Source organism: Rhinolophus ferrumequinum, chromosome 6 (assembly GCF_004115265.2).
Source record: "Rhinolophus ferrumequinum isolate MPI-CBG mRhiFer1 chromosome 6, mRhiFer1_v1.p, whole genome shotgun sequence".
Taxonomy (NCBI): domain Eukaryota; kingdom Metazoa; phylum Chordata; class Mammalia; order Chiroptera; family Rhinolophidae; genus Rhinolophus; species Rhinolophus ferrumequinum.
The window spans coordinates 4124320-4140424 of record NC_046289.1 but is presented as its reverse complement, the minus strand read 5'-3'; the positions used below and the strand labels follow the sequence as shown (position 1 = coordinate 4140424).

Here is a 16105-nt window from a genome sequence, read left to right as displayed (position 1 = left end):
TTGGGTTCCTACTGTGCCCCATGCAGGGACTTGTTGGGTTTGGGGACAAAGGTCCAGTTTGTGGGGAGCAGTGGAGGGGTGGACTCTGGGGCAGGGAGGAAGGGGTGAAGGCAGGCACTGAGAGCACATGGGGTCACTTGGGTGCACTGCTGGGTTACTAAACTGTAGAACCGCATTTCTTATTAAAAGCTCTTCTAGAGAGTTCTGCCTTTCCATGCTGTCCGAGAATCATTGACTCAGGCGGTGCACAGATAATGACCGAGCGATGCTCTGTGCCAAGCGTTGGGAGAAGGCAGGCACTCCTCCCTGACTCCAAGGGCTCCCTTGGCAGTTAGGGAGAGAAAGTGAAAATAAAATCAGCACCAAGTAAATGCGCTCGTGACGTCCACATCTTTGAGCCTGTTTTATTACACCAGCAGTGGGTTCTGTGACTGTTCTGTTTCATTCCTGAAGATAAAATCACAGCACAGAGTGTGCTTTTTCTAACTCCTCATGTTCTCAAGGGCCACAGACACCCCACCCCACCCAGGGGAGGGTCCCCTGCAGGGCTTTTCTCAGACCCTGCCTTTAAGGGGAGGAGGGGCCCAAGGCCAGAACAGTAGGAGGACAGCAGCAGGGAGGGAGTATCATGGCGAAGGGGAGGGGTCAAGCAGATCACTGAAAAGTGTGGAGTATTGTTTATTTTGTACAGATTTATAATTTACACAAGGTAGGTTCAGTGTGGAAAAATAAGAAATACCAGGAGGAAAAGAAAATTGCCTGTTCTCCCCACCCTGGAATCTGTTGACTTCTGTGAAGGAGGCTGTTTGGACCTAGGGTGGGGAGCAAGACTGGAGCTGAGGGTGTCACAGGGCGAGTGGGGTGGGCCTGGGCTGTGGACTGGCTGTGTAGACCTTCTGGGGAGTCAGGCTGTGTGTGTAGGAAGCATGCACAGGGTGGGCAGGGTCCTGCAGTTCCAGAGCAAGATTCTCTGCCTTCATCTGTCCACACCTTTGCAGGAAACGGAAGATAATAGTTAAATTTTGGGGGAAGGGAAACAGGAGTTTATTGGGAAACAGTGTGTACTTCCAGGATTTTTTCCAAGTCAAGTTGTTGTCCTTTCAGTCTTAGTTGTGGAGGGCGCAGCCCAGTTCCAGGTCTAGTTGCCGTTGCTAGTTGCAGGGGGCGCAGCCCACCATCCCTTGTGAATCGAACCAGCAACCTTGTGGTTGAGAGGACGCAATCCACCCAACTGAGCCATCTGGGAGCTCAGTGGCAGCTCAACTCAAGGTGCCGTGTTCAATTTTAGGTGCAGGGGGCGGAGCCCACCATCCCTTTCGGGACGGGAGGAATTGAACTTGCAACCTTGTGGTTGAGAGCCCACTGGCCCATGTGGGAATCGAACCGGCAGACTTCAGAGTTAGGAGCGTAGAGCTCTAACTGCCTGAGCCACCGAGCCAGCCCATTTAATTTCTATAATATTATAAACCAAAGGTACTGCAATTAAGAAAAGAGTTAATTTAATTAGTTGAGGCCCATAGGGGTTCCTAAGGGCATCTTTCACTTGACCTGTGAAGGGAAATCCTGGCCCCAAACGGTCCCCTAATGGTGGCTGAGGGCGCTGTAGTAGACAGGTGGGGTGTCCTTGTGGTGAGAAACTGGGGACCAGCCACTGGTGTGCGCCCTGGCACTGACGAGAGCCGGCTCTTCCAGGTAAGTAAATGTTTGCTGTCTGGCCGTCTCTCCAGCCCCTCATCCAGTCCAGCCCAGAGTGGCTGGCTGGGCCCAGAGGATGGAGAGCCTGGGACCCCCGTGGGGACAGTCAGCCACTGTCGGTGGTCCCTCGGCCCCTGAGCCCACGGTGCCCAGAGGGGTCTTGGTGGGCAGACTTTGAGAAATTCACTTCTCTCCTTTGAATTTAGTCAACCCCAAAGTTGCCGTCTGCTGGTAGGTTTCTTGTCTCGTAGGCCGGCTGGAAACTCAGTTTCCCCAGGGCTACCGGCTCAGGTGTGCTGCGGGCCTCCCTTCCGTGAGCTCCGCGCCATTCTGAGCCTGCTCTGCCTGGAGTGGGCCGAGAGGCTGAGGGCGGACTGCTCGGCCATGTGAGGAGATGACCAGAAACCCAAGACGGGGAGCGATATAAATAGACACTTGGCAAAGGCTTCTAGTCTAAAAATAGAACTAAAGGTGGGGGCTGCCTGGGGGCACCCTGGACTGACCAGAAGACCAAAGGGGTGGTTCCCAGCTAGAGTCAGGTCACCTGGTTAGGACAGAGGGGCCACGCTGGGACAGGGGAGCTTGCATGCTTGCCGCACATTCAGTTGTCCCTGCAATGCGCAAGCCTCATGGAGCCATTCTCTGGTCCAGCCCTGGGCTGGTGCTGGGGCCTGGTGTGAGCCATCCCAGCTGTCCCCTCTCGAGAGGCTCCCACTGTCCCATGCATGGGAAAAGGTGGGCGAGCAGGCTGTTCCAGGCCGACAGTCAGTGTGAGCAGGCACCCGGGGAGGGGGAAGTGGTCACAGCAGGGCCTTGATTGAATTGGCCAATCAGTTGGAGTTGGCACCGTGGAGAGGTAGGAGTGGGCAGGAGAGGGCAGAGAACCACATGTCCTGAGCCCAGAGGCTTGTCACAGACACAGCAGGCAGGCCCCTCTGGAGTGCCGGAGACAGGAGAAAGGGACTGAGACGGCCCTCAGCATTCTGAAGAGGAGTTCTCCGGTTCCAGAACCTCTCCGTGTGGGAGGGACCTTGGCTGGCTTGTTCTCCCATCTTCCTGCCTTGGCTTCTCCTGTCGTACATGCCCAGCTTGAGGCAGTCACCTTGCCAGCCACAAGCCAGTGCCTGGTCTGGCCGTGTCTTCCTGGGGCAACTGCACAGGGAGGATGGTCCCCGCTCTGCCCCCTGCCCAGCTGCTTCAGGCTTTGCCCACCGCAGACCCGTCCCCAGCTCTATACCACATGGTCCAGGTGTGACCCCATCATGGGGCTTGCCGTCCAGATGAAGGGCGTCAGGTAAGCTTCTCTCAGCCACCTTTGAGCGTCTGTGTGCCAGCAGGGTGTCTGGTGTAGCCTGCCTTCAGGGCGTCCTGTCCACATGCACCTCTCTGTTTCCTTCCCAGCCAGTTCTGACAGCGCCCCCTCCCTGGTATCGTGCCAGCCTCTCATCCTCCACCTGCCACTGCCCTTCCAGGTCCATTATCTCCCCAGGCGTGCTGTGCCTACACCAATGAGATGTGTCTGCATGCTCCAGCCTGGGCATTCCGGGTTCTTCTCAGTTGCGTCTCACCTGCAGCTTCACCCAGCACCCCCTGCCAGCCTCGTCCACGCGAGGACACCATTCAGGCATGTGCTGCTCCTGTTGCCTGCAAGTGAGTCCCTACCCCTTCAAACATGGACATGACAGTGTGTCCCTTCTGAGACTGGGTCATGACACAGATGTGGGCACACTGGGTCTGATGCCTGTCAGCTCTGTGGGCAGGGGAAGGAGTGGCACTGTGGGGCAGGCTGCCTGTGTGCCGTTTCCAGGGACATCGTACAGGCAGGCGAGGCAGCAGGGAATGCCCTGTCACACGCTTTGCAACCCTGAGACCCCTTCTGGGGGCCATGGAGGCTTGACGACCCCAGCCCCAGGACCCTAACCCCTCGGTGTCAGAGGGACGCCAGGGTGTCTGGGAGGACTGAGGTAGGGGTTCATCCCACCCCACAAGCCGGTCACTCCCCAGAGACACCTCCCTCCAAAAGGTGGCTGAGTCTCCACCCTGCCTGGGGCCGTGGGGTCTGCAGCAACAACTGGACATTGTTCAGATCCAGGCAGAGCATGGCAGGGCCAGGCCCCACATGTATAGACTTGCGTCTCCTGTCCCACTTTATAGATAAAGACACTGAGGCTCGGGGAGTCGGGGACTTACTCCTGGTCACAGAGTGAGCTGGGTGAGCACCTGGGCTCTCCTGACCTGGTCTAGGCTTGCCAAGGAGCCCCATTTTCTGATAATGCCACGGCTGCCGAAGTCTGGAGCCACAGCCTGGCCCCCTATGCCCACTCTGGGCTCCTGAGCTGTTTCCATCACTTGGCAATCCCCTTGCCCCTCCTGCTCCCCCCAAATCCTGCCCAAATGGCAAAGTATGAGAAAGTTAAAAATAGCTCAGGTGCCTTTGACCCAGCGATCTCCGCAAAGAAACACAAAAGTCCCCAAGTGTGCTTATTGGCACACTTTCTGTAATAAATCGGAAATAAGCCCAGAGTATATCACGCAAATTAAATCATAATGGTCATATATGTAGAGCTCAGATCAAGGCTCCAAGAGCTTTCCAGCTGTCGGCCCTTCAGTCCTTCCAAAGCTGTTTGGCGGTAGGTCATAGATTTCCATGTTACAGACAAGGCTACTGAAGCCCAGGTGAGCTAGTGGCTCCCTCAGGTCACCAGTGAGAAGTGGCAGGTGAGGGCCATACCCGGGCAGCCTGGCTCAGCCTCCTGTCCATCGTGGCCACACCACGGGGACGGTGGACGAGCCCAGAAGGAAGTGAGTCTGCAGGTGCTTCCTGCAAGGCCTCCAGACTCACCGATAAAGAAAAGATGCAAATCGCCAACAGACAGGGAAAAAAATACTCGTGTTTGCCCGCCTCTGACTGGATGCTGGGACCCTGGCCTGGACTATGGGGCTCTCACTTTCTGTGTTGGCTGCATTTCTTCTGTCTGGATTTAAAAATATATTTTGTAGTTATTCCTTCTGTTATAAAATGGAAAAATGCATTTAGAATATGACAAGCTCCTCCATGGCTCCCGGGCCAGAAAGACCCTCAGCCCAGCGGGGCCAGCGGCCCCTTCCTGGAGCGCTTTGTATTGGCTCACGCTTCGGTTGTCTGTGCAATGTCTGTCTGCCCCAGAGCACGGCCTGGGCCTCCTTGCTCGGGCTGGGGGCGCGGAACATGGTGGGGTTCTGGTGTTGGTGCAGGAGGCCTAAAGCAGGCCTGACTCCATGGGGAGGGGTGGCCCCAGCTGGTGACTATGGGCTCTGTCTCCTGCCATCCATGCAAGACTCAGAGAGGTCATAGCACTGACCTTAAGTCACACAGCTGGGAGAGGCGGAGCCAGGAAACAAACCCAGCTTGAGCATCTCCCAAACCATGTGAGGCTCTCCCTCGCCAAAACTTCAGCCTGCCCACCTACTCGACGGCCCCTTTGCCATCTGCTTGGTCAGGTCAAGCCCAGTGTGAGCAGGTGATCCTGCCCTGGGTCCATCCATTTCTGTCCATGTAGCATCCACCCCCACCCAGCCACCTACCCACCACCCATCCATCCATCCCCCCACCCACTCACCTGCCTACCGCCCATCCCCTGACTTGTTTTCTCATGCATGTACTCACCCAACCACTCAAGGGTGCCTGCCCTGTGCTGGGAGCTGCAGGCTCAGAGACAAACCCCACACAACACTGCCTTCCAGAAGCTCACAGTTGGGTGGGGAGTTGTTCAGACGTGTACAAAGCAGCTTAAACAGTGAGGTGGCATGTTTTCTGTTTCCGCTGTGGAGAAGGGTAAAGATTGGGCATGTTTGTTCAGGAAACAAAGGGCAGGTGAAACTTGGCTGCGGTGACTGAGAAAATACGCTTGTCTCAAATGTCACCTTCTTGGGCTGCCTTTTCTAACACTGACCCTCCCCCGCCACTCCCTGTCCCCTCCCCACGCTGTCTCTCCTTGGCACTTACCACCATCTGACAGACTCTGTATTTTTAGTGTGTTGGTGTCTGTCTTCCCCACTAGAACAGAAGATCCACGGGGCAGGGACATCTCCTGTGTTTATGGCTGTGGCCCCATGCCCGGAACGTAGCGTGCAGTGGGCATGCAGTGTTTGTTGCACGGGTGGGGAGTGGGCCTGGGCAGGGGCAGCTCTTGTCCAGGGCAGAGAGGATGCAGCCGCCGGCTGTGCAGATGGAGAGCGAAAGTGGTCTGAGGTCTGACCGGAAGACTAGGTGTCTCACTCAATGTGGGGTGCCGGGGGAAAGGCATCCAGGGCAATTCCTGGGCTGCTGGTTCAAGTGCCAGGTGGTCGGTGGCATTTGTCACGTTTGACACTACACAGGAAACAAGGGACAAGCAGTTCCCTGTTCTTTCAGTTAGACAACATGCTTCAAGCTCCCTCATCATCTAAGGTGCTGGCCTTTCGAGTGTAGCATCTGCTACCCAAGCCCCCGCTGTATTTGCCCTGCTCAGAACAGGCCTCTCACCTCCTTCCTTCTAGAACCTGTGCTCCTATTGGAGCACCCTTCATGTTGGGCTGGCCACTTCCACAGGGACACGCCTGGAGCTTGCCCTGCGTGGTCGCAGATATGAGGCAGGTACTCTCTGGAAGTAGAGGCACAGAGAGGCCGAGGGGCTTGCCCAAGGTCTCAGAGCTGGCATAAGTGACAGCTCCAATTTGAATGCAGACAGCTTGGCTCCTAACCAGACTGCCTGCGTCTCTCTAAAAGCCAGAACAAGCACCAGGACTGGCCTTGGACGGGCCGCATCCTGTCCTTTGCCCTCTGCTGTGGCAGCTGCCACTGGCAACGTGTGTCCCCCACTCACCGCACTCACAAACTGCTGGGCAGTGTAGGTGAGGCTGTCCCTCATTGGTACTGTCTGTTGAAGGCCAGCCTGCAAGTCCACCCAGAGGACGCGTGGCCCCTGCCCTGAGGGCCACCCTGATAGGGCTGCCTGCACCCTGTGAGAGTCAGGGGGACACTGAGTCTCAGGTCCTCGCAGGGCCGCAATGATTTCAAGTGACCAGCACATGGAAGTGACCTCTTGTTGGAGTGGCTTCCTCTTCAGGGGTGTCCTGGTTTGGTTAGAAGCTAAGTTGGCAACCCCGGAGGTGGGCCCTGCGGGGCTGGGTCCCCTCCCTCAGTGATCCCTGCTCCATGCTGGGTCTGTGCTGGCCACTGGGGACTCAGAATTGAGGCAGACCTGGCCGGGGCCCTGGGGACAGGGAAGACAGGTGGTGGCAGTGACAGTGTGGGACCAGCGTGGTGTGAAGGGCGTGGGGCAGACAGTGGGCTGTGCCTGGTGTTCACGCTGCTCCTGCAGGGCTCCAGCCAGCCTCCCCAGGGCCAGGCACTGTGGCCCAGCATCCCCGTTCCCTCCCTGCCAACTGGAGCTCCTGGAGGATGGGCCCTGGGCTTTATTTGCCTCAGTGCAGCCTCAGTTCTGAGAGTGTTTGTTGAATGAATAGGTGAGGGAGCTTTGAGGGTTCCCTGGCAGGAGCAATTCCAGGGGAGGCCCAAGGCCACAGATAAGGCCTGAGTTTGGGCTTGGAGTGACAGAGACATGACAGCCACATCCCTGGACCACCCCCACAGGAGGTGTCTGGATGTGGCCTGGGGCCGAGGCCTGCAGGCAGTGGGGACAGGGATCCTACTGGCACCTCCTGTGACCTCTCACTTACTTCCTCCCCACACCTAGGTCCTGAGGGCACTGGGACAGGGACCGCCGGGGAATGGGTAGGAGGGAGTCCAGCTGGGCATCGACCTGCTTACTTCCCAGCATGACCTCTGCCTTCGGGGCCGCTGGTCAGGCTCCTGCCTCTTGGCCCCTGCCCTCTACCACAGGTATTTAAGGCCTGAGAGGAGCTGGCTGGGAGCTGTCACCCTGGTGGTGGCATCAGGCTACTGTCAGGCAGGAGACCCCAGGGCCTTCGCCACCACCCACGTTGTCCATGGATTTTGTTGCTGGAGCCATCGGAGGTAACAGACAGTCAGTGGGGCCCCGCAGGGAACTGCTGCTCCCCGGAGTACCAGGGGGAGCTGGGAAACGCTCTGCCCTGGGGGGTAGCCTCTGCCTTGGGGGGCAGGCGTGGGGTTTGAGGAGACACTCTGGAAGTGGCCAGGACCTGGTGTGGGCCATGGGTGCCGGGTGCCAGGAGGACATAGCAGGTTCCCCGGAGACTCAGGGAGGCGACGCAGGGCTGGGTGGAGGTGGAGGTGGGGTAAGTCTGCACGGGCCTGGGGGCTCAGCCGGGAGGCTGAGGGGCAGGTCCAGGGGTGAGGGCTGCTGGGTGGTGGGGTCACGTCCACTGCCTGGGCCAAGTTGAGGCTGGGAGTGATGGGCACAGAGGGGTGGCTGAGCCGTGGGAAAGGATGAGCAGCTCCAGGAGAGGGAGGACAGACGACAGTGCCTGGAAGCGGTGGGTGGGCTGGGGGGCGGCAGGAGGGGGGGGGGAGGGCCTGGCTGAGCCCCAGCCCCGCCCACCACCTGGTACTGTGTGCAGTCCTGGCCTTCCTGGGCCCACCAACTGTTTTCACTTCTGGGGAAAGGGCTTATTGCGAAAGACTAGTCCAGACAAATATCTGACCCATTGGGAAGCAGGCTCAGGACGGGCTCCGGCTCCTCCCAGCTCCCACCCTGTAGGCTTAGGCTATTTTGGGTAAGGCACCCTTGGCCTTGTTTATCATGTGAAAAAACAGTGACTGTCGATACTTCTGGGAACAGCGTGGGATGGGGAAGGCAGCCTGGAACCAGGAAACACCGGGGCCTTGGTCTCACCAGGAGGCTCTCTGAGGTGCGCCAGACCTGAGACCAGCAGCTGCCCTGGACGTTAGCCTCCTAAGAAGGAGGCTCAGAGAAGGGGCTTGACTTACCCAAGATCACACAGCCAGGACCGGCTCCACTGTCCTGCCTGTTTCCTCTAGAGCCCACAGAAGGCCTGGGTGGAAAGGGCCTCTGATCTTTGCTGGGCCCTGGGTCACGGGAACCAGACATGGGCCTTGTCCTTGAGGGACTCCAGTTCTGGAGGCAGAAATAGCATGCTGTGGGACAGCAGCAAAGCCCTGTGACAGGGGCTCTGGTCAACATGCCTCCTGGCACAGGGGCAGCCCACAGTGCAGGAGTGAGGGAGGGCTCCCGGGAGGAGGTGATGCTGTGGCACAGCTTTGATGGATGAGTAGGAGTTTGGTGAGGTGTAGGTGAGGGTCATGGACGGTAATCCTACCAAAGTCAGTCAGTCTTTTGCTTCACTCTCTTTGTTCATTCATTCATTCATTCATTCATTCATTCACTTTGTTCTTTCTCGAGTCCTGGGATAAAGAGTAAATAGGACTCAGCCCTCACATGCCTCACTGTCCTCAGGTGGCCCTCACCCCCACCCCCAGGGTGTGTGTGTGTAATCCCCAGGGACCTGCCTGCTCACTCTCCAGCTTCCTCGAGGCAGTGCTGGGGCTTGGATGTTGGGAAACGGAAAGGAGGCAGGAATAGGATGTTGGCACCAGGCCCCCCTTTGTAGGGGGCAGAGGGCCCTGGTCTAGGAAGCCTTGCCTCCCACTCTGTCCCATGCAAACTTGTGATTCTGAGAAGGCCTTCACAGAGCCCTGGGGTGACTGGACTCTCCCACCTCCCAAGCTTTTGTTTGGTCTGTGCCCCCGGCCACCCCCAAACCCTTCACAGCCTGAAGCTTGAGGGCTAATGTTTCCTGGCCTGGAGACAGGGCCCAGCAAATGCTGGACCAGAAGTTCTCCCAAAACATGACACCGGAGGGCAGGCCAAGGAGCTTCCGTGGCTTTCAGAACTAGGCACCCGCGGGCCAAGACTTGGGGAAGGAGGAATGGGTAGCAACTGGTCAGGAGTCACCTCGCCTCGCTTAGCCTCAGTTTCCTCTTCTGTAAAACAGAAGTTGATGAGCTATGGTGTGGACGAGAAGAGCCAGTGTGGGTCTGCTCTCAGTGGGAGCGTGGGCAGGGCTCACCCTCCTCCTCCCGGAGACGCGCTCAGGCTGCTCCCTCTGCTTTCCTTCCAGGCGTCTGTGGTGTTGCTGTAGGTTACCCCCTGGACACGGTGAAGGTACGACGATGGGCCTCCGCCACCCACCCCAAGGCGCCTCCCCGGGCTTAGGCCGCCCTCTGAGTCTCCTGCGCCCGTCCACAGCCAGAAGACCTTTCCAGCAAGCGAATCAGCCTCACCCCTCCCCAAGGTCCTCGGGTTGGTCAGTGTCCTCAACCCTGGGCCTCAAGCTTCTCTTAAATAGGGTGTCTGTCAGCATGACAGACAATCAGGGGTTGGCTCTTCCCCTCCCCTAGGGCCTGCTGGCCTTGTGCTGGGCCTGGAGCCACCCCTTCCTGAAGTCTGATTCCCTCACAGGTCAGGATCCAGACGGAGCCCAAGTACACAGCCATCTGGTGCTGTGTCCGGGACATGTACCGCCGAGAGCGGGTAGGCCTGGGGCCAGGGGCAGGGGCGGGGGGTGTTGGCCTTAGATCCCATGGCTGCCACTCACCAACCAGCCAGGCAGGGTTGAGACCCTCGCTGAGCCTTGGTTCTCTCACCTTCCGAATGGGAATAATTGTACCAACCTCCTGGATTCCTCTGAGCCCTCTAGGCTGGGCACCAGTGGTGCTGGGTGGAGATGTCAGGTCCCCAGGGTCCAGCTCAGAGACCTGTCCAGAGCAGGGACTCAGACATGTACCAAAGTGAACTTGGGACTCAGTGCCAGCCAGGGATGAGGAAAAGGAAAGTAGCAGCAATAAAGCCTGCTAGTTCACCATCCTCGTCATCAGAGAGCTGCCCTGGGTCGAGGAGCTCTTTAGTTCCCCATCACGACCTCTCCAGCTGAGTACTGTGAGCCCTGTGTTACAGCTCAGGAAGCTGAGGCCCTCGGCACTAAGTGACATGCCTGAGGTCCCGCAGCCAGGCAGGGCCAGCACCGGCCCTCTCCTTCTGGCCGGCCCTCTCCCCTGACTCGGGCCTTTGGGTCTCGTCCACCTGCCCACCAGGTATGGGGCTTCTACAGGGGCCTCTCGCTGCCCGTGTGCACGGTGTCCCTCGTGTCCTCCGTGTCTTTCGGCACTTTCCACCACTGCCTGTCACACATCTGCCGTTTCCGGTATGGCAGTGCCGATGCCAAGCCCGCCAGGACTGACATCACGCTCTCGGGATTCGCCTCTGGCCTCGTCCGTGTGAGTGGGGCCAATGAGGGGGCCCTGGGATAGGGATAGGCCGGGAGGTCCTGAGAGGTCACCAAGACCAGCAGGTAGGGAAACTGAGGTTCAGTGAGAACAGAGACTGGATGGAGGCCGGGGGACCATGGGTGAGGACTCAGCTGAAGCTTGCTAGCCAAGAAACCGTGAGCATACCAGGGAGCCTCTCTGAACATCTGTCTCTTCATCAGTAAGAGGCATCATGGTGAGGGTTAAGTGAGGTCATGAGGAAAGCCCCTAGCATGGAGTCTGGCAGGTATGAACTCCAATGTAATAGCAACCTACTTTATTAGTATATTATCATGTGTCATACATAAATGTTATTAAATACCATGTTTCCCTGCGAATGAGACCTAGCCAGACCATTAAGCAGCTTCGATGCGTCTTTTGGAGCAAACATTAATATAAGACCTGGTCTTATTTTAATAAAAGACCGGGTCTTATATAATATATAATATAATATAATTAAATATAATATAGTATAATATAATATAACATAATGTAATATAATACCAGGTCTTATGTTAAGTTTTGCTCCAAAAGACGCATTAGAGCTGATGGTCCGGCGAGGTCTTCTTTTCGGGGAAACACGGTACAGTAAGTGTGTTATGTTTGTATTAAATACTTACATGAATTAAATCATACATTACTATGTCATTAGCATATTAATTATAAGATTAAATACTTTCATGAACCAGAGTCACAGACATTTTCCTAACACCTGCTCTGTGCCAGGAAGGAGCCTCTGACTGTAGTGGGTGGGCAGAGCTGGCTTTGAACCCCACTCCATGGTGGCCGTGGGCCAGCCTAAAGCTTCTTGGGGCCCAGTCTCCCCGATGTCACCGTGGGGAACATGACGCTTGCGGGGGGCCAGGTCCAGGGTGTGCAGGCAGACCTGGTCCCTCCTTATGCTTGCCTCGTCTCTGCTCCAGGTGTTCCTGACGTCGCCCACCGAGGTGGCCAAGGTCCGCCTGCAGACGCAGACGCAGCAGCGGCGATCCTCGGCCTCGTGGCCCTCGGCTGTGACCCCCCAGTGTCCCGCGCTCCCTGCTAGTCCAGTGCCTGGGCCCAAGTACCGAGGGCCGCTGCACTGCCTGACCACGGTGGCCCGTGAGGAGGGACTGCGGGGCCTCTACAAGGGCAGCTCGGCCTTGCTCTTCAGGGACAGCCACTCCTTTGCCACCTACTTCCTCTCTTACTCCATCCTCTGCGAGTGGCTCACCCCCACTGGCCACAGCCAGCCAGGTGAGGTGGGGCCGGGGCCTGGGAAGTGGGGGCAGGCTCAGCTAGTGGGAACCGAGGCAGGGAGAGCAGGCGTGGAGGAGTCTTGCGCATACTATGTAGTACCAAGTGCCTCCAGAGAGGGGCCTCAGAGCCCTTGACACTGAGGGTCGGGATAGGCCCACTCTGTGCAGCGTTGGATGAGTCACATTGGTGGAGTGAGCTCAGGCCTCAATTACGGCTGGGCCCTGCCCTGGGGGCCCTCCCGCTCCCCTCTGGGGCCCCAGTCTGCTTTCCATCAAGGCAGCCGTGGTCTCTCCCTGCAGACGTCTTGGGTGTGCTGCTGGCCGGTGGCTGTGCAGGGGTCTTGGCCTGGGCCGTGGCCACCCCCATGGACGTGATCAAGTCGCGCCTGCAGGCGGACGGGCAGGGCCAGCGGCGCTACCGGGGCCTCCTGCACTGTGTGGTGACCAGTGTCCGGGAGGAGGGGCCGAGGGTCCTCTTCAAGGGACTGGTGCTCAACTGCTGCCGTGCCTTCCCCGTCAACATGGTGGTCTTTGTCACCTATGAAGCCGCGCTGAGGCTCTCCCGGGGCCTGCTCAAGTAGTTGGTCCCACGCCCCGGGGGCCAGCCTGCTAGCAGCTTCCAGAGGTCATGCGTAGTAGCTAGAGGAGGCAAAGGGGACTGTCCCACCCGAGCTGTCACCCAGGACAGCCGGGAGCCTCTCCGCAGCCAGTCAGCCAGAGCTTGGGCTTCGCCGGCCCAACTGCAGACCAGAAAAGGTCAAGGAGCCCCGCTGTTACCAGCCTGGGGTTGGCCCGAGTGTCACATGAGCCAGGGAGGCCTCTTGGATGAGGACATTGTCACATGGACTCATTGGTGCAGGTGGTCAGTCATCATTCCAGCCTCCCCGGGGCCTCCCCCTGTCACCCCAACCACCATCCATTTACTCAGCTGTCCGCTGCCCCCACACCCCACTCATCTCTCCATTGCTATTTAGTGCGCTCTTCATGCATTGTCCCTCAGACACAGCCCAGTTGATGCCCACCAGATGGGACTGAGGGGCAGCTGTCTGGTTCCATGCCTGCTCGTTCTGGCACCAGGCTGCTCAGAGAGGCACTGCTGGTCCAGCTCTGCGGGCTGGCACACAGGCGTGTAACGCACCCTCACTCTGCCTGTAGACTCTGTGGGGGTTAGTTTCTGATTAAACGTTTCTGAGGATGTTCAGTGGTGCTGCTCTGTGGTCTGTGGGGCTGGTGACCCATGTCCCCGCCCGGTTCATCCTCAGAGGCCAAGCCCTTCACATCTGTGTGACCAGCGCTCCCATTTGGCAGATGGGCACCCCGAGGCCCAGCCCAGCACTCTGGCCGGCTCCACTTCCACGGCCTTTGGGGCTGGGGCCTGGCCTGTGTGCCGAGCCCTGCCATAGGGGCTGTTCAGCATTCAGCGCGATGCATGCCCTCCTCGCCACCTCCATCCCAAATCACCCCCTTTTTGAGCAAAACTGGGTTCCAGGCAGTTCGAGCCAGCTGCCTGGCCCCACCACTACCTGGACACGAGGCTGCAAGCTGCCTTTCCTTGGGCCCTGGAGGAGGGAGGGATTGGTGTGTCCTGAACAATGCTGGGTGCCCGGCACCTCACACAGGTGACACCAGGTGAGGAAATAGCTCAGAGGGAGCTGGGCTTGTTGAAGACCACGCAGCAGAGACGGTAGGGGACTCGCGCCTGCACTTCTGAAGCCCCAGCCCTCTCCCTGGCACCACATGCCTTCCAGTGACAGGACACTGGGGGCAGGGCTGGCAGATGCAACACAAACCTATTGAATGCCCACTGCAGCAGCCCTCTGGTAAAGCCACCCCACAGCTGCCTCGATGACACTCAGACACGGGCCTGGACCGTGTCCTTGGATAGAAGAACCTCAGGCGTTCTGGCCAAACTCTTCCCTCTTCCCAGAACATGTGGGAGGGCCCTCCTCTCTGGCTGCTCCTGTCACACTGAACCAGGTATTTGATTCCACCCTGTGCTCTCTGTAGGAACACCCCTCCCCCTCCTCTGACTGGCCAACTCCCCACACCAGGCCTCACCTTCTCCAGGAAGCGCTCCAGGAAGCGCTCCCTGCCTGACCACCAGGCTACTTTTAGGGGTCTCTCGCTCTGTCCCCACGGGGCCCTGGGTCATCCTGTGACCGCTCCCCCTCCCCCCTGAGACTGCACCCCCCAACCAACCCAGACTGTAAGCTGCTCAAGGGCCGCACATGTCTGATTTGGAATATCTCCAGCTCAGGGCCTGGCACACGGTAGGTGCTCAGGGGGTGGGGAAGGAATGCCTGGATGAGTGAATGAAATCCTGTGGTATTTCCTGGAAGTTCATCCAGGTTACAGTTAAAGATGCTAAGACGCTCTGGCCAGGTGTTGGGAAAAGGGTGTCAGCTAACAAGTTTTTAATCATTCATCAAAACCCCGAGCCTGGTTCCGCTCTTGGCAAGAAGAACACTAGAGTACCTACTTGCTCAGCCTTGCAGGCAGAATTACGGCAGCACTGCTGGTTGGGGAAGGTGGGGACCACTGGCCACTGAGCAGCTAGCCCGCCTATGCTGGGGAAGTGGCTTTGCAGGAAGGTCCTTGCTCTCTACCATCTCTAGGGTACAAGGCCCTTTGGATGCCCCCCCAGCCCATCTTTAGAAACGGAAGGAGGGGGATGGGGAAGGGAAGGGGTGGGCGTAGGATCACAGTTGGCCAGAGCTGGGTCTTCCCACTAAACGGGCCAACTTACAAAGTCCACGCTACACGGACGTTTCAAATGGGAGATGAAGGGTTGTCCCCCGGAGTCCCCACAGCTGCGTGCGGGCCTCTGGGATGCCCTCACTCCGGGAGAGCTTGTCTGTCTGCTGCTGCAGGCGCCCAGAGCCACCTTCCCACTCTGGTTCTGAAGTGCTATGCTGGACGCGTGCAGTCACTGGCCACTTGTCCCCACTGGGCACAGTCCCCCACTCAGCTCTCCACTGCCATGTAGTGTGCTCTCCGTGCTTTGTCCCTCAGACGCAGCTCAGCTGCTCTTCCCACCAGGCTGGGGGACGAGGCGCAGCAAGATCTGACGAGTGGACATCAACAGGCACAGCTCTTCTAGCAGAAGTCCTTGCACTCCGGGGGCTGGGAACGGACCTGCACCTCACCCCCAAACACCTGCCTCACCCAACACCTGCGGGGCCAGCCCTTACCTGTCTATCCTAATCCTGGGATCTTTCAGGGAACTTTAAGTACCTACTAGTTTTAGCAAAATGTGGGGTGGGAGGGTCTGCAACCCTAACCAGCAGTGACTTGGAGAGTCACCTGATCTCTGACCCAAGGTACTGCTCCCAAGACCCAAACATGAAGTGTCCTGTTTTATAAGGGAGGTGAGGGGGTCCCGAGAAGTTAAGTGACCTGCCCAAAGTCACAGAGCCGACACAACCCCACCTTTTAGTGCCCCAGTGATTTGCACTCGGGCTGGGTGAACACTGCCCTGGGGACTTCACACATGGCCCCTCATTTTCTCCGCACACTTGCACCTGTGATGTGGGCACAAAGGAGCAATAAGAAGTCACATCAGTTGCCCAGGGCCACACAGCTGCACTGTCCTGTGTTGGGGGCAGCCAGCCGGGCGGGGAGCGCAGCCGGGCAAGGAGACACAGACGTGGTCAGGCTGCACCCTGAGTGTCCCCAGTGTGGGGACCTCAGAGCCTTGTGCGAGATGGTCCCTCTGTGTGTGAGGAGACAGCGATGTAAAAGTCAGGACAGGCCTGCTCTGTCACAAACTCACTGAGTGGCCTCCACATTGCCCTCTCCTAAGGCTCAGTTTCCCCATTTGCAAAATGAGGAGGGGCTCGTAGAGTGAGCCCAGGGCTCTATGCCACCTGGGCCTCTGCCCTGGGCCCCACGTGAACGGGTGCAGCCCAGCCTGCAGCCTGGCTCCTGTCAGGGCACAGCACCA

The 16105-nt window shown here is 58.2% G+C and overlaps 1 protein-coding gene across 5 annotated transcripts; it reads left to right on the top strand.

Annotated features, from left to right (window-relative positions):
• Positions 1-7578: 7578 nt before the first annotated feature.
• SLC25A47 (solute carrier family 25 member 47) lies at positions 7579-13363 on the top strand. 5 transcript variants are annotated; one of them, XM_033107105.1, is made up of 6 exons: positions 7580-7693; positions 9739-9782; positions 10080-10151; positions 10712-10894; positions 11848-12160; positions 12463-13363. In XM_033107105.1, exons 1-6 carry the CDS (start codon positions 7666-7668, stop codon positions 12741-12743), a joined length of 921 nt encoding a protein of 306 aa, XP_032962996.1. In that variant the 5' UTR covers positions 7580-7665; the 3' UTR covers positions 12744-13363. The 5 variants fall into 5 exon arrangements, with proteins under 5 accessions (XP_032962997.1, XP_032962999.1, XP_032963001.1 ...); XM_033107106.1 differs by lacking the exon at positions 10080-10151 and having other exon boundaries at positions 7579-7693; XM_033107108.1 differs by lacking the exon at positions 10712-10894 and having other exon boundaries at positions 7579-7693.
• Positions 13364-16105: the final 2742 nt, after the last annotated feature.

What these genes read in the sequence shown, in the direction of transcription:
- SLC25A47 (XM_033107105.1), top strand. Translation starts at nt 7,666, where the DNA reads ATGGATTTTGTTGCTGGAGCCATCGGAG. An exon ending in TCGCCTCTGGCCTCGTCCGT is followed by an intron (nt 10,895 to 11,847) that starts GTGAGTGGGGCC and finishes TCTCTGCTCCAG; the next exon opens with GTGTTCCTGACGTCGCCCAC. An exon ending in CACTGGCCACAGCCAGCCAG is followed by an intron (nt 12,161 to 12,462) that starts GTGAGGTGGGGC and finishes CTCTCCCTGCAG; the next exon opens with ACGTCTTGGGTGTGCTGCTG.